The sequence below is a fragment of the Sphaeramia orbicularis genome, chromosome 12 (assembly GCF_902148855.1).
Source record: "Sphaeramia orbicularis chromosome 12, fSphaOr1.1, whole genome shotgun sequence".
NCBI lineage: Eukaryota > Metazoa > Chordata > Actinopteri > Kurtiformes > Apogonidae > Sphaeramia > Sphaeramia orbicularis.
Genome location: NC_043968.1, coordinates 24267208 through 24293176, shown reverse-complemented (window position 1 = coordinate 24293176; position 25969 = coordinate 24267208). Strand labels below are relative to the sequence as shown.

Sequence of the window (25969 nt, the reverse complement as noted above, 5' to 3'; positions counted from 1 at the left end):
TCATGGGGGACAAATCAAAAAAAGAAATATATAAACATCTACAACCTGATTCCTGGGCAAACACTATTTTGTAACAATCATACAATAGGACTAAATTCCCCTGAACGGTTATATGGGCTTACTAAAAACAAATCCCTCCACAGCACACACAGCTGATGCTCGTACAACTACACCAGCTACTACAAATATGTTGCTCAAAGGCACTTCAGCTGCAGTCATTCTACATACTCACAGACCTCCATCTGTCTGACAACTCTCAACCTCCCACTTCCCCACTTTACACATATTCCCACCACAGCAGGAACCAAACCCCACTTACATGTGGGTTTTCATATTGACTGTCCACATGCTGCACTCACACACAGTGTTATGTTTGATTATCCCACACACTCTCAGAAGTTTGTGTGTGGACGGATATGAGCTTGATTGGATTGAACATAAAGGAAGACAAGTTTGATTTTTTTTTGTTGCAAAGTATCCAGCACTAAAAAATTTTATCAATGGTATGGGTATGATAACAACTGTGTTTTTTTAATCTTACTTTTGTTCTGTTCAGTCATCAGTTTTAAATATTTACAAATAACTGTGCTTGGTGCAGCTCTTTGCATCTGTTCCACAGACAGATAGTGTGTCTGTGCATGTGTTTGAAGGCTGGTTTAATAGCTGATAAAGGCAAAAAGGAGTGAACTCATAAACACGCAGTAAATCTCTTTGGTTGGAGACAGATCTGCCTTTTGTAAGGAAGGACAGCAGATACAGATAAACTCCATTTTCTCTTTGCACTGTTCTCTCAAGTGACACTCCAACTAGAAATCTTGAGGCTTTTAGAAGAAACCGCTGTTTGTTTTTCATCAGCCTTAACCCTAAAATGACGTAAACAAGCGGAATAATGATTGAAGGCGTTGATGACGGCTGGGGCATTAATGTTCCGCAGGGTTCTGGCGATGTTTAACTGCTAGTTTGGTGGGCGGCTTGGCTTTGTGGCATCCTGTAACAGTTTCTCAAAAAACCAACATCATTTAATTTTCCAACGCAAGCTGGCATCAGACAGATGCACATAAGCCATTAAAAGCAATCTGGAAAAGGGCATTTTGATGAGGCATGCTTCACCCAATTATGACGCACTTACTGTGAAGCAGGAAAAAGGGAGCACGTTTTCAACCATGACAGGAGAGCACATGTGCACCACAGACTGAAGGTTGCTACTAAGCCTTGAAGAGCTGTAGAGTTTATGATAAGCAGTTTCAAGTAAGCTATGTTGTATTTACAGAGCAACACTACGCATCAAAAATATCACAGACAGATGCAACAGAGTAGAGAAATGCGATGACATTATTGGCTGACATGACAGTATGAAACCACATTTCCTGGTTCAACCTGGGACCCTGATGAGTGAACAGGTAGAAAATAAAATGTGATATGCATGTTGCTTGGTATTCATGAATATATTCACATTTGGGAGAAGGTAGAAGGAACTACAACCACCTTTCACATTTTTACATTTCTTTTGTACGCATTTTTATGCTGATCTATGGATGATTTACTTTTTATTCAAACCCTTAAATTTTGCTTGTGGTATGAGTCAGTTATAGTCTGTGAACATGTCATATATTTTGTCAATTTTACATTATTTTGTCAGTAGTTTAAAAAGCTATTTATTTATGTTTTGACTCAGACGCTGTGACTACATTTCCCAGTTATGATTCTATTTGTAATCAGTCAAACAGACTGGATTTGTTTTATTCATGCAGTGCATCTTTTTTATTCTATTAAAGAACTTGTAAAAAGAAGACCATTTTGGCAACGCCACACATCATGCCGATCTTTCCACTCTCGACTTGAAGAGACAGAAAATGACATACATCAGCATTTGTTGTTTAATTTCCTCACGTCCCTCCTTGCCTACAAAATGTGTGCAGGGCCCTGTTGGACTTCTCTAAAGGTATCAAGTGACTGATGTATGAGGATGGAATTGGAAAGTGTTATCCCTTAGATGTAACTGTCATATACACCTCAATTACCACTTCCTACGGGACAGAAAACAACCTCTTTCAAGACAGAAACTAGAAAAGCAGGCGTTAGCATTTTATAGCACATGAGCCTAGCTCAATAATTGAAGGGTTTTACTCCAAAATACTACATATCCACTGGAAAATACACCATCTAAAATCCCTCAGTCAGTTTTTCAAAAACACAGATGAGCTCCACAAACAGGGTTATTTTGTGAGTAAGTCCTGGGATGAATCATTTGACTCTTTCCAGTGTACTTTACTTATATCCCTGTCCTTATTTTCTGATTGCAGTCAATGGTTAGCAATTAATTTCAGAGAAAATGAACTGACACCACGTCTTGGCAGCTGGACTATGTTATAGATTTTTGATGCTTGAAAAAGAAATGAAGATCAAGGCCCAATCCCAGTTCACCCCTTGGCCCTCCACCTTACCCCTACACCTTGGAACAACCCCTTGAAATGGAGTAGCAAAGGATAGAGGTTGAAACATTCCCCTATGAAATGAAACAACCCTTCGAGACCTGTTACATCATCAGCAGTCATCAATGTTGCTATAAACAGATGCGACAACTTCGTTTGCGATAGAATCCCCATGCCATCAGCAGCTGTAACCGTCTCTGTTCCATGGGTTTTGGTCATCTTCTAGCACCTATCAACCACAAGCCACAGAAATGCGATCTAATACACATTGAAACAGCATTAAACGGCCGATCAAATGATTAAGGTGTTTACGAAGAAAATACGTACATCTGTGTGTTTCTTTTATTACACTGTTGCATTTTTTTGCAGTTTACCTCTATCTTGCCAATGATTCAGACAGAATTATGGGACATTTCTCGTACTTTTCAGTTTGTAGTGTGGTCCTGAAAAATCTCTATTTCGAGGGTCAAACAGCTCTTCCCCTTAACCCTTCCCCTCTGACTCATCGAGAATCGGGACACCCCTACTCCTTCATGTGAAAGCGCAAAATAGAGGGGGAGGGGTAAGGGGGAGGAGCCAGTGAGTGAATTGGGATTGGGCCTTAGTGGTAGGTTACGTGAAAATATTTCATTTAGAAACTGTGTTGACATTTAAAGCTTTGTTCTCGAGAGATCAGAGTTAATATAAGCTGAAGTTAAACTACCACAGTATAAAGGTTTTCTTGTCATTCACACATGGCAGAATGTTGAAAAGATGAATATGGGTTTTTATATCCTTGAGCACTTGACACCTATAGTAATGACGCTCATCACTCAGAGGAATTCTTTATGCAAGCCACATATACTTTATTAATCACTGAGGTGAGTTTGGAAATTCAAACACTTTCACTAGGACAAATACTTTTTGCAGTTAAAAATTTTAGACAGTGTTGTTTCTTGTCTGCACTTCTTTTACTCTCTATCTAACACTACCGAGTCGACTATCTCTTCTGACACTTTGCTTCCACTGGTCTCTCAAACAGTCCATTGATTCCAACTTCGCCCTGTCCAACATCACTCTCAACACGTCCAGGGGAGACGGCAGCAGACAGCCAGTGAATCAAAATGCATCAAATCGGACAGAGCTTAGAGCAGCTGATGGGCAGCGCGGCGGCTGGGTTAAAGGATCCTGCCTCATAATCCAGGGATCATTGCTCATCATGTCAAAAAAGAAAAGAAAACTTTTTCTCATCTGGCATCAGCTGAGAACTGTTTTATGCAATATCGATCACTTAGGCAGTCCGCATAATCCTTTTCCCTGGCTAAAATCTTTCACATGTCTCATAGCGTGATGATCTGTCTGTCATTAAAAAGTAGGGTTTTACTCATTTTTAGAAACACCCCGAGTTAAAATCTCACAGTACAGCAAAACACGAGCTTACAAAGTTAGCATTTTCATTAAATAGTAGCCAAAATATTATGAAACTACAAACCATAAACCTTTTTTACACAAGAAAACCAAAACTAAAATGACTTATTTTCAGTAGCCAAGACTTCACAGACAAAACAAGCTATAGTACTAACTGATTTTTATCACGCCATTGCTCACATTCTAAATAAAACAGTAATTTAATTTAAGGTTTTTTTCCCGCTATTTGTTCCTTACAGTAAGTTCTGCACTCGCTCAGTCAGCATATAAACACACATGATGTATAATCAACAGGATCTGCATGGCAACACAAGCCTATATCCATGGATGTCTCAATTATATATGGTGGTTCGTTTTCAAATATTTACAGCATCAAATAACTTGGAGGGCCTCCATGTGGCTTTGCACATCTGCTGCACAGACAGGCTGTGTGTCCACATGTGTGTGTAGACCAGAAGAGCACATAGGGACGACAGAAGACAGAGAAAAGGACGACTGAGTCTGTTATCAGAGTCACCTCATCAATTTGAAAGTTTGCTCTTTCAAAACATTGTCTGCTGCTGGAGTCAGATCTGGTTACACTAAATGAAAATTAAAACGACACACTAGAAACACAATAAAACTGTCTTTGTTGTCAATTTGTACATTCCTGTTTACTGCCTCCTAATTATGTCTGGATTCTTTTTTTTTTAAATTTACACCAAAATGAACCATATCCTTACATCATTAGATTAGACTTGCAGCATCATTACCAGTAGCCTAGAAAAAATGTTCCATATTTTTGCAATTAAAAGTCTAACCGAGTAAACTCACTTGTATCATACAGATTTGGGATGTGCTTAAGCAAATTTAAACAAGTCCGCATCAATTCAGCAGTTTTGAACATATCTTTTAATCCAGGTGAGGTTGCAAAAACACACCTCTCACTATCTTTCATTACTCTGTCTCTGCCTGATAAATGGCCAAGTCTTTGCAGCATACACTCTCTTCTCTTACTTTCTTTTAACTTTCTAAGATGGGATCTCTTGTCAGATTTAATGAAAACTGTTATCACAGACTTGGTTGCACTCCCTGTGACTAGGAAAATAAGTTCTGAAGCTGTAAAGTGGCTCTAAAAGAAGAAAACTTACAACAGATAGAGTTTGAAGTTTGAGTAGTGACTAAATGGTTTTGTAAGTATAGTTAAATCCAAACAATTTAGAGGAGGGAGCTTCCATCAGTAATCTATACACCAGAGTACATTAAAGTACACAGCAGAGGAGGATAAAGGAGTGCTTCTTGATGGCTTTTATGCCCACCCCCGCTGCTGGGGAATGACTTGGCTGTCTTCTTTCTCTTTGTCGCCTTCACTGTGTCACAGACTTGTGTGGAGGTGAACATCGCCGGTGTGATAGATAGTATTACTGTTGACAGCCGACAAATTTGGCTGTCAGTCCTGTCTGGGGCTCTTTTTCCCAAAAGCGTCACAGAGGTTAAGCTGCTGAGTCTTAAGGCATTTGTTTATTTGACCTGCTGACCGGCAGTAACGCGTGGTGAGGGATACCTATACAGGCCTGCCGCTGCCTTTGGCCCTCTACCTCTTTAAGCATTAGGGTGGCATTGGCTCTTTGACTGCGTCAGACCAAGTCAGACCAGCGGCCATCTACAGGAAATAACCATTTTAAATGACACAGTGAACAGTGTTGGGAGTAACGCGATGGATTACAGTAACAGATTACTTTTTGCTGTAAAGCAGTAGTGTAAGGCATTACTAATCAATTTTCAGTAATATTTTCTTGGTACATGTTCAATAGCTCCTGTGTTACAATACATTTTTCAACCATAATTTAATTGGTCAAATAAAAAAAAACAAAAAAAACCCCCAAAAAAACCCCAAATAAAACAGGAAGACCGTGAGACCTTAAATCAGTGGTTCCCAACCTTTTGTTACTCGTGACCCCATTTTAACATCACAAATTTCTGGCGACCCCAGACATTCAAAACGGAGACTTTTTTTTTTTTTTTTTTGCTAAAATTATTTTTTTTTAATCATTTAATAGTTTGCTATACTATGTTGCAAATAAACATTAATTTTAGATGACATTTAGTCTATATAATGTATATTATTATGGACGGAGGCAGAAAAGCCAGGTGTAGATTACTGGACAAAGTGAGAATTTGATTTTCCTTGGTCAGGATATGTACAGTCAGTCCAGCTTGGATTCACAAGGCTGACAATTAATACTGAACAAACAAGAACTCAAACTATGAATTATGAAAGAGCTGCAGCATCTGAAACTGACCACAATGAACATTTGAAAGATAAACAGTACCACAGTGCTTCAGTTTCAGACTCACAGTTTGTCATGTCTTTTGTGTATTGGGATTGTCTCTCTCAACTCACTACATATTTTTATTAGCAAGTTTTTTTTTTTTTTTTTTTTTTTTTTTTATCAATTACTAGAAATTTCAGGTGACCACATTTGAATTCCAAGCAACTCCATGTGGGATCCCGACCCAAAGGCTGAAAAATACTGTCGTAGACCGTAGCGTCACTTACTGAGCTATCCGTCCACATGTACTTCAGGGTGCAAATGTATGTGTCCCAAGGCTCTATAATCTGTTGTATTGGAGGGGAGTTCTACTACACACACACCATTTATGACAAGAGTCTATATGTAACCCAAAAGTAATACGGGAGTCATGTAACGCATTACAACTCTGAGACAGTAATATTGTAAGATAACGAATTGCTTTTAAATAACAGTAACATGTAATCTGTAATGGATTACAGTTTGGAGGTAATTTGCACAACACTGATGATGAATTAGTAGATGTAGATGACAAAATCTTATCTGTCCAGGATTGATTGAGCCAGAGACAATACATCGGTTTATCTCTTTTAACCTCTTGTTTAAGCAAAGGTTGGTGCTATAATCACCAAAACACTGGGTGCACATGGACTGTATTGAGATTTCTCTTAACAGTCAGTGTTGCTTTGTGCAATTAGTGCAGATTCAACTATACTTTGGGGGTAAGTGTTGAAAATAAAACAAAGCCATTACTATTGACGCTTTATGCTGTTTTTTTTTTCCTTTGTGAGACAGAACGAACAAGCCTGTTTTTGTTCAAGCAGAGGAATAACTAAGTGCAACGGGTTGGGAGAGCACAAGAAAATGTGTCTTGATTGTGAAACAGCTGCCAATGAATCTGGTTAACTGTTGAATAATGTCACATAAAGGAGGAATAAAAATATCTAAAGAAGGAGATAATTATTAGAAAGAAATGATTTTTACTTTATTACTCAAACACTATGTAACTATGCAAAGGAAGAGGGTAGATATGGAACCATTAAGAGACACTCCAACATCCATGTCCCACACTGAGCTACATCAACAGTTACTAGTGTACATTTTATTAAGTCAGCTTTTTCTTCCCTCATCAGAACATCTGCCTGTGTTGTTCGCTTATAATGAGGGATTAGAAGCTTTCAAATGAGCTCCAACTGAGCCAGTAGGAATCCCCAGACACCTCAAACTGTGAAACCGTCTAATACATGAAAGGGCCAACCTGTGCACCTTCTACAATAAGAAGTGCAGCTCAAAGAAAGACAAGATAGACACAAATGATGAATTGAGGTGGAGAACGGAGGCAGAGATGATCACGCAGCATGAGAGAGGCTTTAGTGCAACAGCTGCAAAGGCATTTGAGCGGGAATACATAACATTACAGGCGTGCTTGGGAATGGTTCTAGGTTTTCAACATGACATCTGAATTTGGGACATCACACATCCATGTCACGCTTATTTCAATGCCTGTTACAGTAATGACAACGCACAGTAATACATGATATCTCCTCCTTTATAGTACACTGAAAGACACTGAAACATGTGGAGGCGCGACAAGGAATAGGAATGCACTTAATCAACAATAATGACCTCCTTGAACTAGGAATAAGGAACATGAATAATTAAATATGTTACTTAGTTTCAAGTTTCAACATTAAGTCCTTTGTGTATCATAGTCCAGCACAGTACCATTTTAGGCCAATGAGTGAGGTTAAAACCAGGATTATGTTATTACCCCGCCCCCCGAAGGATAGGCAAGGGGTATTGTTTTTGGTTCGGTTTGTTATTTTGTTTCTTTTTTTTTAACACTTTAGCAGCCAAACTATTGGTTCAATTCATACTGAATTGGGTTTATAGATTGCCAATGACCCAGAATAGATGTGATTACATTTTGGGAAAAGTAGGTCAAAGTTCAAAAAAAAAAAAAAAAAAAAAAGTTTTCCCTTATAATGGCCTAATTTTGTCTATGCTGACATCAGCACACACATAGACATGATGACATCAGCTGGATCAATGCCAAAATAAGCTACAATATGTGCGAGAGGTAGGGTTTGTTGTGCCTGGCACCACTTGTTGCTACTGAATTGAATGTTTTAGAACAACGCATGTTTATTTTGAACCGCTGTTCTTTAGGATTGAGCAAAACTGCAGCCTGGTGTGGGCAATGAATATAGGGTTTCTAAGAATGTACTCTATGAAAGTACCTGTGTAATCCTTTTACATATGAATATTAAACACACTGCACCAGCTTGAATGGTTGTACTGAAGTGTGAAAGCATTCCCAAAACATGCTGCTAATGGACATTAAGACAACCTAATGTAGGAAAAAAAGGACCCATTTGATCTTCCAAAACTATTTTATTCATCATATTTTACATCTATTCTGGCTATACATCTAGTCAGATCTGTTTTTTTTTTTTTTTTTGTACCAACAGCATAGGTTGTATTTCTGATCTAATATACAAACGTTTTAAGGCCACATTCCAAAATACAGGTAGGTGTTATGATGAACACTAGATTTTATGATACAGATAACTGTGAAGGTGGCTGACGTGGAGCAAAACACTTGCAAAACACTTGTGCGTCTTTGTAATCTGACCTTAAAGTCATCATTGGACATGTTTCTACATCTTAAAAGCAGAATTTAAAGGATTTTGTTGGTTAATATTTTAGTTCAACTCGTTCAGTCCTTTTTTCTTGCAGATTTCTCATCTGACGAAGGATTTCAACTCATAACGTCCTCTTCACAAGCCTGAATCTCAACTACCAAATTATCCATACTGTGGATGAGAGAAGGGGATGAAATATACCCCCTGAATAGCTAAAGGTTCAACAGTCTAAACTGGCCATCTGCCTCCCCCCCTTTGGACCACTCACTTCCAATGACTGTGCATGCAAAATAGCATCAGGGATGTTTCAGGAGCCCTGAGTTCCCATCACATTTATGTGTGTGTTTCCAGACCAACAGACTCTCATAATAGGTGAGCTACTCGACAGCCAAAGCTGGTGTAATCAAATCAATGACCTGAGAAGTGATGTCACATCGATGCCAGTTGGTTTGGCTTTACAGGGAGCCATCCAAGACTCCGTTAGAAACAAGATCAATTAGAGGGAGAGATTAATAGTTAGTTCTGCAGATAAAGCATCAGAGTGGTGAAGATGACATTACTGAGTGGCTTATACCATTTGTCCCCTTGACTTGCTGATGTGCAGACTGCAAACAGATGGGACCCAGATGAGACTGGTGGGTTTTTATAGTCTCAAAGAAACATTAGACGAGGCCAAATCTGCTGCTTTAGCCAAAATACCAAGACGGGAATAAAGAATCTCTTTGCTGATTGTAGCACATGAATTTAACACCAACACTCCTTCACTCTAAATCAATACTCAGAAAATAATACAAATTTCTAGCAACTTGAGAGGCTCGACTTTAAATAGGAAATGTTTGACGTAATCTCTTCTATCCCGACCTGTACAGCTTTCTGCTGACAGATGTTGCATCTCTGCATCTCTGCATACGGGCAAGATTTTGACGAATGTTTGTTTTCTCCTGACATCCTTTGCTGAGGTCGCTATAAAAAAACCAAACACACACATAACACACACCCAGAAAGTGAAACTGCACAGTCATCCGTATTTCAGGGAAGCGCTCTGTGGTTTGCTAATGATGTCTGTCTATAATGAGGAGGATTAGTGTTGCGAAGCTTTAATATTTTCTGCTGAATGGGCCTCTTCTGCTGTCTCCCGCCTGCCGTTCTCGTGTTTGAGCATGATTCTTCTGAGAAATGGAGAAAAAAAAAATTCCTCACTCCATTCAGAAACCTGCATTTAATTCCTTTGGATGTCAATGTACAATTATAAGAAATTGCACTGTCAGAGGGTGTGAGGTTTTACAATATGAGAGACTGCTGAATGTGCGGCAAGGTGACTGAAATACATTTATTTCATTTATTGTTACTACGCTTACTTTATTTATTTATTTTTTTTTTTAAAGAATACTATCAAAACTAGAACATGCAAGTATTCACAATGGGTTACAATACAATGAAAAGTAGGACATTAACTGAGAGTAAAATATGAATGAGGAACTGGCATAAATGTGACTTTCCATCATGCATCGATCTGTCTTGTCCAACTTAACCTTTTCTCTACAAAATATGTGACATTACTCTACCCATTTTTCTCAACTCCCCTGTTATCACCAATCTGAAAAACAGTCGACTTTCATTCAACACAGTGGAAACAGACAAAGCCAAAGTCGAGTCTCAGTTGAACTAAAGACTCCTCATACTGCGCTCCTGTCACTCCTCATTCTCATCATATTCACTGGCTCGCTCAGTGGTTGCAGACGACTCCTTCCGGGACAAATATGCAGCCAAAGACAAAGTTCTATAGACAAGCCCTGTTCCAAATTCAGAGTAATCATTAGTTCCTACACCAATGCATTCAACCAAAATTATTCTCTTGAAAACACTAGCCACAAAATCTGAAGAAAAAAGTGATGTTTCCAAGTTTTGACCATTCTGACCACTGGGAACGCCAGACCTCAAATGTGAAGAATGTCATATTTTACAGTAAAATGTAGTTTTCCAACAGGTAATGCTAAAGAAAAACATGTTACAAGAGACTACAGTACAAAGCTAGGTAGTCTAAGGAGAGTTACTGTAAAAAAAAAGAAAAGAAAAAAAAAAAGACAGGATGGGATATGATGATACAAAATTTCACCCTAATGTTCAAGTGATCAGACCTGGATAAGAAACAGTAAAGAGAGCAGAGGTCAGACTCTTGCTTATATTCGGTTTTAATAGGAGCAAATTAGAGTAAAGCAGAAGAGGGAGAGGCAGGAAAGAGAGGCTAATGATTCATAACTCTACTGCTCATAGCCATGCTATCCCATATGGCTTTGGGGAGTTAGAGGTGATGCCCTTCCACCCCGTAATTGGAAAACTTTCGTGCAAAAAAGTGCAAATTGAAGGCATAAAGTGGTTGGCTGGCTAAGTTTAAAGTAAGGTTAACAGGAAATGTTGTGATTAAGTAGCTTGATTTGATCCGGTAAAATTGTATTATTTCCACACTGGTGATGGATGCAACTGGAGCGTTTCTTTCATAAAGCAACCTGATTTTGGAAGGAAAAGTGTGTTCTTTTCCTGGCTGCTGGCAGCAAACTACTATTAAAAAGCATATCAAGCCTTTCTTGTGCAGTCCACTCCTTGACCGTACACACATCAGCCTAGATTTCCCACTGGATAAGCTTTACAGGAAATGATTTAAACTGACTTGTGGATTGCTCGCTGTGTGAACACAAGTTTAGAGAAAAAGAGCGTATTATGTATGTAGATTAGCTGGGAAGCTTGCAGATGCTGGTGCTGTGCTGGTTTCTGCCCCTGAGCCTCCAGGCAGCTGCTCAGTTGGCCTCGGTCCACTCACCAGTCCAGCAGCGACCTACCAGTTAGAGAAACAGGCTTGTGACTGCAGGATTGCTGTTTCAAGTCCCAGATGGGGAAAAATCTGTGCAGAGGAAGTAAATCAGACTCATCTGCTGCACCAGTGACAGCTGCTGCTACTGTGATGTCCCTGGCCAAGGCGTTTAAGCTCCAGGTGCTAGGTGGCCAGTGGCACGTTGCCAAAATTCACAACTATTGTTGTCATTATGAGGCCAAAACTGAAAAAAAATACACCCTAACCCACATTTTACTCTTGCTAAAGGTTGTCAGTAAATAAGTAGAGTTACAGATTAATATTAGAGTTCAAGTTCATGTTGTAAACAAGCCAAACCAAATACCTACACCCTCAGAGAGCAATATGTTCTTGTGTCATCACATTGATCCCTCTGGAATCCTTCAATATCTACCATACATTCAACTTGGCTATTTAATGTAATCAAATCCAGTCAAATTGTATTTATATAGTGCCAAATTATAACAAAAGTTATCTCATGACACTTTACATATAGAGCCGGTTGGAACCAGACTCTGAAGCCAATTTACAGAAACAGAATCCTCCAGGAGCAAACACTTGTGACTGGTGATAGTAGAAGGAAAAACTTCCATTTAACAGGCAGAAACCTGGAGCAGACCCAGACTCCTGGAGGATGGACATCTGCCTTGACCAGTTGGGGCAAAAGAGAGAGGGAGAGAGGGAGAGAGAGAGAGAGAGAGAGAGAGAGAGAGAGAGAGAGAGAGAGAGAGAGAGAGAGAGAGAGAGACTGGGGGGATGACTCCTGGACATGATTACTGCTTTTTTTTTTTTTTTAGCAAACATCTTAAACTTAAACAAATGTCTAAATCAACTTTTTTTTTAATTATAAAGCAAAGACAATCAAAGTTATCCATTTGCCTGATCCATTATGAAACTTTTGTTTTGTTGATAAAGTCCTTGAGTTCTACATCCAAGCTGTGTCTTTGTTGATAGTGTGTGTTTGGGTGTCTGTCAGATGTTTCCTTCCCTTTGCGCCCACTCTATAAGCCACCATGCTTCCTTAATGCGGAGTTTCCCAAGCTGGCCGGACCCTCCATGGTCAGAGCAGGTGGTGGATCAATGGGCTTAGCAAATGACTGAGACAAAGAACCGACTGCACACGAAAACATACAAACACACACACTGAGGTCGCTGGCATATCCAGCCGCATGCTTACAAGGCTGCAGCAGCTCACCCTGAGTGACCAGTATGAGTCCAGACTCAGCAAAAACAGACTCACTTTATGTAACAGGAAAAATAAAGATACCAGTTTATCTTCACAGAACCAGCCTGACACTTTGAACTTCTACTCTGATGTACGGTGGTAGGCTACTCATGACCTTAACATTTAATTCCTTCCTGGTTTGTAACTGCTGTCAAACATACTGCTTCCAGTACAGCTGGACTTGAAAAGGAGGAAAAAATAAAACAGCTTAAAATTACGCTGAACGTGAGAAAATGGTAATAAAAGACAAACTGGCAAAGTCCAGAAATGGGTCACTTTTAGAAAAAGTCCTAAAAACGAAAAGGGTCTAGAGGACACCTGTTAAAGCTAACCAGCGGAAACATAAAAACACTAACAAGTATTTAGTAAAGAGACGTTAATTCACTCACAGAACACTGAAATCAACAACACACATGGTGAAAACTCACATCTTCCTCATCATATGACAAAGACACACGGACACTGACACACAAAAGACATACGGTCAGAACCAAACAGCTTCCTCCATCATACTGTCTTGTGAAGAAAATGCGCCAAGAGGAGCTAAACAGCTTTAGTCACTTTAATGGCAGGAGGGCAGATGCCAGGGCAAACCAACACAGCATAAACACTTAGTCAACTCCAGTTAAAGTGAGGGGTAATTATCTCAGAGTGACGACAATCAGCGGTTATACAGCCAGTCATCTCATTAACAGAGGGAAAAACGACACCGCCGGTATCGCTCAGCCGCATGGCAGCCAGAAATACAGCTCAGTGAAGTCAAATATGTGAAGATCGGAACTTCTCTGGGCTCCACTGTAGTTTTGTTCAAATGGCAGTTGTCATTATATCAGTCATCATCGTCTCTCTGAGCTGCATAAATGATCAGGACTGTGAGCACTAACTAAAATCACAGCAAAGGATTGTCTGATAAAGTCTGAAATTAACAGTGAAAGCAATGACAACAGTTTTTATTTGAAAAATGAGACATTATATGCTATCTTTATATCCCTAGTGACTACTGTACACCATCTCCTTCACATTACTGTATGTATGTACAGCTGTGGCAGTGACAATTTATTTTCGCAAGCTTTGCTGCTTCAGTTTGTTTGGACTTTTCTTTGGGTTTTCTGAGGTGCACTGAATGAACAACAGCAATTATTAACATTTTAAAAGCCTCAAATCCGTCTAATAAAATAATCCAAAGAGGCCATTTGTGCCAGTGAAATAACTTTACCATGACTATAGGTCAAACTGTAAGTTCACTCTCATCTCTTTTTCACATTAATCAAAACAAAGCATTGTAAATACAGAAAACATTGAATTATTTGATATTATATTGGTTGTTAAAAGCAAATTTATGTTTTTCCTGAACTGCTTCGTCCTTAACAAAGATGTAATGTGACCAAGAATTATACAGCTATTGAATATGAGATTTAGTTAAGTGAGAATAAAAATAATCACTGTAGTCCAAACATTTAGAATCATTTAACTGTTATAGATAAACAGTAAAACTTTATTACGGTTATTCTGAGGTAGTAGAGCAGTGAAAAGTCAAGTATTTCCCATATGTTTTATCATTTCAATAAAACCACACTGCATAAACAGATGTGTAGAAAAGCTGAAGCTGAAACTCACCATTTGCGACTGGCTCCTTGGGCTGCCATTGATATCCTCCACCTTCTCATTCGCTGCGAGAGAAAAGAAATGAGCATGAAGTTTACTGCCGTCCCATACTGAACTCTAACACCCCTACATCCAGTGGGTCTCAAGGTCAGGTGTACAAATCCAGCAGGATACCTCTGTTGAGGTTTGCATCGGAGAGTTTATGAGTCAGTGCATGAGTGTGTGTGTGTGTGTGTGTGTGTATGTATGTGCGCGCACACGCTGAGGTACGGAACGATGCAGGAGAGGTCTGGGAAGCAAAGCTGCCTAATTTGTCAGCTGCCGCCAGAGAATTACTGACAGGCCAGCTTGGCCTCATTGTCTGTTGGGGCGAGCAGGGAGGGTAAAGTTTCAATCCAACAAGGAGGGAGAGAGAAAGAGAGAAAGTCACACACTTCATATGAAGGCAAAAAAAGAGGGAGGTTTAAAAAGACATTCAGCATCAGTGAAAAAGACAGTATGTTTGTGCATGAGTAGTGTTGAGCATGTGTTTGTGTGTGAATGATAGAGAAAGAGAAAAACAGATGAGGGAATCCCACTGAAAAAGAAAACTGAAAACCAGTGATGGAGACACAAGGGAAAAAAAATAGAAAGTGAGTAAAGAGAAAAAGATGAAAAGATGGAACTAAAAAGAAGGAGAAACGCAAAGTTTGAGACTAAATAGCGCAAGCATAACATGTTCAAGCCTTTCTCTGGACTCAAACACTGCTCAAATAGGGGCTGATAGACATGAAGTGACTGCCACTTCAAAAAGGCTCATACACGACAATGAAATATTACAGCTACAGAATCTGTCAAGTAAAAGCTTCCACAAATATGTATAACAGTTCCCAAGAACAGTCATGTGTTTTCTGATTTCTCACGTCTACAGTCTTACAGTTTGATTCTTTTTGAACCATTCATTTGTTTTGGTTTGAATCAGACAAGTTAATTATATTTGTTTTCTTCTTGTTTTTTTGTTTTTTACTCAAATAGAGAAAAAAAAAGGAAATCAAATTCCATCCTTTAAAGCCAGGTGAGGATGTTTTCTTCTCCTGTTGTTTAGACGTTACTGGAACAGAAGCAAGAAATCAAACACAAACAAAGGAGGAAGGGTCTGAAGTAGTCCTGTCTCTTAAATAGGACTATTCCAGACCCTGGTTGGATTGATCCACAACCAGACTCACAGTCTGTGTGTAACTGGGTTGACACCACTTCCTCCAAACTATCTCAGTACAGTCATTTTGGTCTATACCTAATTGCTGTGTTCACATCTAACCAAATCAATCCTGCAAAGAGGGGATGTCTCATTCTACAAAGAAAAACAATCTACTTTTGTCTAGTGTGTCTGGTTGAATGTATGCTACAGAGTTTGGGGTCAGTGTAATGATTTTTTCTCTCTATAGTCTTCAAATGCCAGTAAAAAGATATGCTCTAGTTTCAGCACCAAGAATTAAAGTGAGGGCAGCTTCCATCCAGATACAACATAAGAGCAGAAGTGGAATCAGCAACTTCTGTAACTACATAAAGGGGTCATATTTTAAACCCACTTTTATTAGTCTTGTATACATTTATTTGTGCATTTGGACCCTAATAGTTCAAAAAGTTTCAATTTGAACCCTCCAGTTGCTGCAAAGCTATCTTTATATTCATTCTGGCAAAAATTGAGTGCATTTCTACAACCTGTTTTAATTCCTGCTTAATTTGTTACATCTATAATTAGTTACATCACAAACATTTCTCCGAATACGCCTTAATTGTTTGTCAGTTGCAGCGGTTGTAGTCCATACTGAAAATATGTCCAAATTTCAAGCCAATGACTTAAAATGTTTAGTTGTTGGTTGAACGGGACAGAGCAGCATAGCCAACAACCTGGAGGGGGCGGGGCCTGAAGGGGCTCATTTGCATTTAAAGGGACAGCTTGTGGTGTCATTACTCAGAAATAGGGTTGAAGATGGACCAATGGGGTTGAATTAATGAAGAATTCAGACCCAAGCATAGCATTTACAGTTTATGTAGACCACAGGGAAATGATTTAAAATGCATAATTCCATTAAAAAAAAGCAAAATATCTTTAATTTGACTTCATGAAAACACGTGCAATTGCATTTGTTTTAATATAATATTTTGCTGTGTAATAGTTTGTACTAGTAAGATCAAATTTGAGGCAATGAAAAAAGTCATAGTCATAGAAAATAAACTAATAATAGCCCTCGGCCAATTGTAGAGTAAGATTCTGCTCAAAATCAGAATCAGAATCAGAAAAGCTTTATTGTCTGTTGTGAAAGAAAATCGTCTTAGCCATCACTCATACAGCAAACAACACGACACAGACACACACAATTCGTAAAAACCTACTGAGATAAAAGATTACTGAAACATACATAATTTACACAGAGCTCAAGTAAAACTCTAAAATGTGCAATGTGGCAAAGTGTATCCACTGTTTGTTTAAAATGTAAGTTGAAAGTTAATGCCCTATCATTTAGATTAGATTGTCTTTGTGCAAAACTTATAACATACATATTTATATTTGAAAGTACTCAGATATTATAACAGCACAAGGACACTGAACTTTGAACCAGAAGGTCAAGGTCACCTACTTTCAATAGGCTTCTGCTCCATGCCAAGATGCATCCACAGTATAAATGTGGTGCAGATATGTCAATGCATTCTTCAGATAATACGATTACGCTGTTGAATGGACAAACAGACGGGCAGACAGACGGACGACAAAACGATTACAACAGCCCTTTGGCCCAAAGTTGGCTGAGGGGTAAAAACAGAGAAAGATACAGAACACAATAGGAAGGAAAGAAAGAGAAGGTCCTAGAAACAGTTGAAGTGCATTGAAATGGGGATGAGGATGCAATGTTGAGGGGTTAAAGAAGCTCTTGGCTCAAATGGGAGACACATATCTGTACACCTCTGGGTGCCAGAACCACAGATCTCTGCTGCAGCCACTCACTGAGCACCCGAAACAAGGGAGAACTGCTGCGATTTGGCCCAAATTATCAGATAGAGGCACAGCTCCCCTCCAGCTCACTACAACAAAGACCAAACTGTAAAGGCAGAGTTTCTGTGTGTGTGTGTGTGTGTATGTGTGTGTGTAGTGAGGGCATCTTTTCTCTGTATTTCTGTATTTGTGCAGCAGAAGCCTACTCATGGTGTGGGGTCGGGGACTGCTTCGTGGGGACCAAAATGTTGGATCACACAACACTTTGAGGGTGAAAAAGCTTTTAGAAATAAGGTTAGTGAAGGTTACCCAAGAAAGCATTATATCAATGAGATGTCCCCACAAAAACACAAAGAACAGGAAGTGTAAGTGTGTGTGTGGTGGTGGTGTATGCTTGTTTTGGTGTCTGAGTGGGCGGTTGCTTCATCTACCAGACAGAATGCATTAGAGACACACAGCGTATTACTGCTGATAACACACAGATTTATTCATCAGCACATCATTAATATTTGTTTTTGTCATGTTCAAGATAACGTCTGAAAAGAGACAATACAACACAGTGCAAGTTTCTGTTGGGTCATCGTAATGAATCAAATGTGTGAGTGCGAGTGTGTGTGTTGGTCTACCTATGATCTGTATGATCTGTGCCAGCAGGACTCCATCTGTGACGTCTTGGCTCAGGTCCTTGATGAGGCGTTGACAGCCGGACTTGGCCAGGTAGTGATTAGCCCAGTCTGTGTAAATCTGCAACAACAGAAAAAAAACAAAACAATATATCAGTTTGTAGAAATATGAGAAACACGGTATCTCCAACCTAAAGTATAAGTTTACAGCTTTCAATAAAACATCTAAAGTTCTACAAGGTGATCATATATACATCAAATACTTTAAATTATTCATATGTTGCAAGAGATCATCATTTTCAAACTTTATATGATCACCAAGATGTATAATTGAATGTTGGATATTTACTGGTGCTGAAAATGCTGATTTTATTGTCAGACAGCAAATGCAATTCCATCTATGTCATTTCCATGTATTGAAAAAACAATTAATCTGTCAAAATATTAAGTGACCAATAGATACAGTCAGCAACAACGGGAACGCCCACAAACATCACATCTGGTTAGAGCCGAGGGGGAAAGCAAACCGGTCTCTGCCATTAGCCAAAATACCAAAGAATTGCACAGCAAATAAACAAAAAAATCACCAATTAAAGTTTTACATTTTACCAAATAATAAAACAGAACCACAAAGGAGGACAAAATGGCTTCAAGCTATCAGAAGAGAGGACGAGTTTGGCAGATTATGGGACCCAACAACAAAACATGTGTATGTCTGCAGTCAGCACTTCATTTCAGGTCAGTTTAATGTAATGTGAACCATTTCCAAACAATCGCAGACAATGTCAGGGGTATCCAGAATATTAGATCTATTGTTTAAACACTCGAGAACTTTGTACTACATTTGTAATTTGTGTAGATTTCCTTGCAACATGTAGAAAAATACACATTCAGTATCTAAGTAGAAGTACAGATACTCATTACATACTCAGTACTCATTAAAGTTCTTTACTGAGTACGGTATATGTTAAAAAAAAATACATTAAAAAAAAAGTGGTGGCTCTTAAAAGTGCTCCAAGCATAAAATAAAATATAGCCCTGTTTCTGTGCAAAGCTAAAAAAAACAAAAAACAAACTCACATTATATTGGACCAACAAAATTTAGATGATTGATCAATTTATTGGCAAATTTTAATCAGTCACCAACTGTTTGGGTGTTTATTTGATGTTTATTTTATCATTTTGAGTCATTTTTAAGAAGAAAAAAAGGTTGTTAGCGTTAGCAAAATAAGTTTAAATTCAATGTTTTCACTGTATAATATACACTGTATACTATACAGTATAGGGTTGTTTTTGTTCCAGTTTTCCCTGCCCCCAGCTGTGACGTCATTGTCGACTGTAAAACTCACAGATTATTATTTTTATAAATTATTTAACCAAGAATAATTGAGATTAAGAACCTTTTTTACAAGGGAGTCCTGGCCAATATAGACAGAAACAAATATAACACACAGTTACAAGACATAATAAATAGCTTAATCTAAATTCCCTTAATACAAACTAAACTGGCATCAAAGACTAATAACATTCTTTCCTCTTCTGTTACAATTTACGGTAACTGAACACTTGCAATTCAACTGGAAACTGCCTCTACAGGATCAGTTCATCAATGCCAAAATGCACACAGTTTGCAACTAATACTCCAAAGATAGATGTTTTAGAAGAGGACATCATTTCTCAGATAACTTCAATCAAAGCCTGTGCAGCCAGAGACTTTTCGGACAGATGCACAGTCCAAAAGCAGCAGCTCTGCCCCTTTAAGGGAATGCAAGAACCACCGTCATTGATTCCTACTGATCAGACAGAATATCACGCACACCATTCCAGCAACACACCACTGTGCTTCTCAGTCTTCTGTACAGTTAACAGTAGATATGCAGCAAAGGAGCACTATATAAACATGCAAACTCCCTGCACATCTCCACTACTCAAACACAAATATTTCATCCAGCGCTAACACTTGGGAGCTCATAGACAGCTACTCTGTTTATGATCTCTCACTGTGGGATGGTCTGAGCAAACAATCTGAAGTTAATAGATGTGAATATGCTGTTTGTGCCCCTGTTCTGCAAATACAGCAAGAAATAGAAGAAAACTGACATCTGATATTCTCCCAAGTTCCATCTTAAAAGGAACCTTTTAGTGTCAGTATATTAATCACTTAAATGATAAATTGAGCCCAGATTGAAATGTTTGTACCAACAGGTGGTTTTTCTTTCCCAACCATTTTCTCCATCCAAAAGAGCAGTATGTTGTCAGCATAATCTTTTATATTGTCGCCTAAACCTCTTAACAGTCGCTTTGTCTTTCATTGTATCCCATAAGCTGACTGATAGGAGATGCTTTGTCCGTCAGGCGACAGACTGATCTGAACAGCTGCTGTGGTTTTGAAGGGCTAAACGGAAGAAAGATGTGAATCACATTTGGCTTCACAACTGCTTGGCCGGAACAATCAGGATTGTCTTCTGTGTATAAATGGTTGGATTTCTTCTCTAGGCTAATAATTTGTCTGAATAGGCTTTAAAGGCTAACAGGCTGTTCCTGTCTACAAAAAATGGCTGATTTTAGAACTCGTAGCTGGTAAATCTTGTCCCTGGATGAGTGTCCTTAAGAAAGTTGATACTGCTGCATGCTCTTTCATGCTGCAAAACTTTTTCCTCGATCATCAAACTTCCTGAGGCGCCATTCTCTTCTCAGTAGGAGCCAGGCAGCACCTGAGAAATTACAACACGAGCTAGAATAGAGACATCCTCTTCCCACTCCTCACTGTGAGGTAGATGCATTTGACACAAATTTCCACAGACAGCCTTAGAGGAACGTCTTTATTCGTGCTAGGCTTGAATTGAGATTCCAGTGCCAAAAAAAGAAGTATGTACCAGTCCATATAAAGACACTGCCTGCTCCACTGCCGCCTGAAACTTTTCTTGTTATCCCCGGATTAAAAAAGGGGATACAGGCCAGAGGTTGAATGGAAATCCCTTCAAAAATGTACAATATTTCTTGAAGGCAGGAGGATCTACAATGTTAACAGGGCTACTTTTTTTTAATTCAATGTAGAATCCTTTTAATATAAAGTACAGACTAACCCATAAAGAGCCAAACATCCACCGTCGACCAACAGCGTCTACTGATATAAAACATTTAATACCTGTTGATTCACTAATCTTATCAATACATGTAAATAATTGGTGTAAAATACAGTTTTTCATCTTTTCATGGTCATCAGATATGACCCATTTGGACATTCAGGGGCTCTGTAGTGAACGTGGAAACACCATCAACTTCTATAACATTGATTGAACAGTAAAACCCATGAAGTTGGATCAATGGCAGTGGATGGAGACACCGGGTTTATGTTCAGCTAATGATAGATCTGCTGAAAAAGTTCCTTTTTTCGTTTTCTCTGTTTTGATATAATAACATTGAATTTACTCTGAGTTTTTATGAACATCCAAATAAAATATAGGAAATTAAATCTAGGAAAATACATGATTTACACAGAAAAATGCAAAATACAGAGGATAATACTATAATAAATGGTGATAAATCACTTAAGAAAGGTTAAATAGAAATAACTGCTATAAAAGTAGCGCTGGGTCTTTATGGGTTCAAGTTATTAAATTCAGCCCATCGTGTCAGTCTGGAATTTTAGACAAGCTAACATCCTCCCATTCTGTTGATCAAGTTTGACTTACTCTAACTTCAACATGCTTCTTGCTTTCTCAAATGGTAAACATTACCCAAGGAATTCCCTCATAAAACTTAACCATTTCTCATGATGAAATAATCCTCTTTTTCCCCTCATTTACCTCACACACTGCTCTCAATTAAAAACATTTCTTCCCGCTCTTTCCTTTCGCTTGTAAAAGAGGCGTTTGCTCCTTCAAAGACGCCGCCTCTCAGAAGTTTTTATCTGTTGTGGTTTCCTTCATTGACTTTCACCATGATGAGAAGCCGTAAAGCACAAACCCAAATGAAATCAAAGCGGTGACAAGAGGAACACAAACACACAGCAACCTGTTTGCAAAAAAAACACAAACAAACTCACTTCGACAGGCACACACAACAACACACACCCAAAATGCAAACCGCATCCCATCAGGGGGCAAGTAAACAAACCGGATGGGGGAAAGAGAGAGGAGGCGAAGTGTGTGTGAAAGATTCGAGGAATTAAGAGTGAATGTGCCACTCCTGTTGACAGCTAAAGACACGTTTAGGTGCAGAATATCTTAAGTCCACAAGTCTGATAAATCTTCGGCGAGCTGGTGGCAAAAAAGAAATACAACCTCAAATTCAGAAGAGGAGGAAGAAAGTCTGATCTGTTGCACTTCAAGCTGCCACAACGCTGTATAGTTTTCTCCTTTTCATTCTCTTTACTTATAAAAGGGAGCCGTACTGAGGCAGAGAAACAGTGAATGCTCCTCTTTTCATGGAAGTTTCAATTTCCTCGAAACTTGCAGAAGGATCAAGGAAGATGTAAGCAAGAGAAGTAGAGGGGAATCTACACAGCTTGTAGAAATACCCAACGGATGAATTCAATTTGTGGCTAAAATAGCCAGCTGCTTGTGCATCTGCTGCAACTGCTGGAAGGATAAATCTCTGACAAACAAAGATCCACTGAGCTTATATGCATGCTTTATCCTGCCTGGAGGTCAGACGATATTTGAATTTGATTTTTAATGTTTGTTTAATATTTCATGTAGAGCTGAAACAGTGGAGTTGAGGAGGATGGGGCGATTCATGTTGACACTGTCTGACAATTACTACAAAGTAAACCATCACCATCAGATCTTCCTCTGTGCAAACAGTCCTGCTCTGTCTGCAAACACTCTGCAGTTTAAACACAAACCACATTAACTGAGTTGTAGTAAAAGTCACTGAGAACCAATGTGGACATATCATCTGATCAATCTTGAGAGGGCAAAGAGTTGATCGGGTTGTCTGCTGATAAAAAGTTCAAACAGTGACAGTGAGTCCAGGAGTGACAAAACACCAACGCAAAAAATATCTCATTGAATAAAAATCTATTTTTACTCCTTACAACATTGGCAGCAGGTGCACATGAAAATTCAGCTGTAGACTTCTTGTACAATACATTCAACGTATTCATTTTGACGACTTTAAGACAGCTCACCTTCTATGGTTGTTTTGTTCCAACCTGCCCACTTCGGAACAGTGTGTGCTCCAGAATTCACATCTAAACCAAAATATGTCAAGTTGTGGAAGCACAAGGCAACATTTTTTTCAGTGCTTCCACAGGGATGTTAATTAAGATGTAGCCTAATCTTTCTGGTTCCTTTATATCTATAGACATGTATATAATCATGTAAATATAATACGACCAAAAGACTGACAGTGATCTAATGAAATCTACCCATAAATCTACTGGACAACTTTTACCAGGAAACAGCTGTAAAGATGAAGTCAAACATATGAATGAACTTTTTCATAAACTGCATTCCACAGCCTCAGTAAAGCAGGTAAAAGTGTCATTGTGCTGTCCATATATGTGACTGCTTTAAGGCATGCTCATGCATAAAGTTGTAAAAAGTTCCAACCAGCCTTTGGAATTTTTGTCACCTGTCACCTCATCCTTTTTTCTTTGAGCTTTCTGACAAAGCAGAAATATCAAATAACCATTTTTGAGAAAACCTGCCTCCTGTCTCTGTGTGAGCACCAACTCACTGATCCACACACTTCGTGACTCCTCGGTGTTGCTCAGAGTTCAGCCTGACAGCCCCCTGCACTCGTTAGCCTCTCCTCTCTGAATCCCAATCACTGTGGGAAAGAGAGGCAGCGCTATGACAGCGGCAAAACATCAGCAATAACGCCACCTTCAGTGGTGCTGACTGAGACTACAGTACTGACATCATAGAGACACACATACTGAATGAGACAACACATACACTCACATAAGCACAAACAAGATACAAATTCAATTAAACAATCAAATCCACACAGACACAGTGGATGCCCTCCTCTCGTCTACTCTCCTTCCTCTTTCTTTCGGTACCCAGCATCAATCAGCAGAAGTCCAGTCCCTCTAGTGATGATATCCTTAGTGATAGCACATGAAGTCTGTTTCCTCTCTTTCTCCTGTGTGTCTCCACCTGCTCTGCAGCTTTCTCTCCTCAGAAGCAAAGATCCCAAACACTGGTGACAAACAGCCGGCTCTTACCCTGGAGCAGATAAACTGCCTTCAACAGTCCTGATCACAATGCAGTGACTAGAGCTACGCAGGTGTTATTAGCAGAGGTTGCAGTGGCGCCGCACCGCCTCCGGGGGGAGCCGGGTAGAAGAAGAAAGATGAGAGGTTTGACTGAGACGAGATGGGGCAGAGAGGGAGTAAAACCGAACCGGACTCACTGTTTTATTGAATGATTGTTAATGTATGGGCTCTTTAATCAGGGCTTGATTCCAAAACTGTCTAATAAATTAAGAGCTTAATTGCATTCAAGGGGTTTGAGCATATATACAGTCACTTGGAGGACATTTAGCTGTGTAATGCTGTTTGAAACAGCCATGTGTGTATGTGTGTGTGGCTGGCATGCATCTCCTCTGTGCCTACACTGGCTTGAAAAGCAAAACTTGGCACCAAAACTACTCCCGCTTGGGTCCTAAATGTAATTAAACACAACATAAAGCCGCATTAACTAAACAAGCGATGAGCCTATCAAATCAATAGTGCAGTGACGTGATGGAGCATCCTCCATCATTCTCAGACTCATCCCTGTCACTGGTTCATGACAAAGCAGAAGCCATAGAGGGATGGAAACGGCTCCGAATGGAGGGCGGCATTTCTGTCAATTCAGTTTATGGAGCATGCTTGAAAAAGTCTGGACTGACTGCACTGTTCAATTGGCAGGTGGTGTCTGGGAAGTGGAGTGCAGGAACAGCACATAAACAAAACTGCTGAAAACAGGAGTATGCTACTAATAGTCCAATATCCTTCAGGAAAATAAGTTTGATGTTGATCTTGCCTGGCAGTTAAATCAGCTGTATTGAAGCCACAAGATGTATGTGGCATTGTAAATTAATATGTAAATGCATTTCCATCTACCCCTTTCTCTTAGCTGTATGTTTTCAGTTGGTGAACAAAAACCTGGATCAAAATACTGACTCATAAATTGAAAAGAAAGCGTCAGATGTCACATTTATTCATCATATTTTCCATCACTTGAGGTTTAACCGTTGCGGCTTCTCCTGGGACACGAGCAGAGTTTGTTACTGGGCCACAGAGTCCTGGTTTGACTTGAGTTGGAGACCTGATGGATGTAATTTCCCGGGTGAAGGAAGACGGTGGTTACATGGTCATAATTTGTTTACCATGACTGCCGAGTTATTAATCAGTGAACTTTAGTCAAAGGAAGTTGCAGCAACTGGACAGCTGTAGTGAGGAAGAGGAAGCAAGAGTGTAAATGCATTTTTATAGGGTCAGTAAAAGAGATGAATTGCCTAATCCTTGAGATATCCTACACTGAGCATCTGCTCCCTTGGATATCTTTACTGAAGAAGAGGTCCAAATGAAAGATGACTATGAGACTTCTGACAGGATCCTTTGGGGCAGCTGGTCACTGACAGTGTCTGCACCTGGAAGCCATTTACCCTGTAAGTTAAGTTTTTTTTGGTGTTTCCTGGGATAAGTCTGATGCATCTCCGCTCCCTCCGAAACCATCATTATCTTGTCCTGGGAGCAGAATAGAGAGGCCTACTCCTAAACCCACCTAATCCTGAGGTAATAGTAGCAGGCAGCTTTCCAGTATGGCTTTACTCCAATCTCGCAAACACCCAAGTGGGGAGTTTATGCCGACAGTATACAAATCATAGACTTGAATTTTCCATGTGGCCTGGCGCTAGAGAAAAGGAATCGAAAATAATAACTTTATTTACGTGACAGTTTTTCTACACAACAATTTCAC

General features: G+C 39.3%; 1 protein-coding gene across 6 annotated transcripts in view; it reads right to left on the bottom strand.

Annotated features, from left to right (window-relative positions):
• Positions 1 to 25969, bottom strand: part of nav3 (neuron navigator 3) — a 187387-nt gene that overhangs the window by 109829 nt on the left and 51589 nt on the right. For all 6 annotated transcript variants that reach the window (XM_030149179.1, XM_030149180.1, XM_030149182.1 and 3 more), the window contains exons 2-3: positions 18054 to 18171; positions 14466 to 14518 (exon numbers count right to left, since the gene is read on the bottom strand). In XM_030149179.1, the coding sequence (XP_030005039.1) occupies positions 14466 to 14518; positions 18054 to 18171 (171 nt within the window). The remainder of the gene's footprint in view (positions 1 to 14465; positions 14519 to 18053; positions 18172 to 25969) is intronic.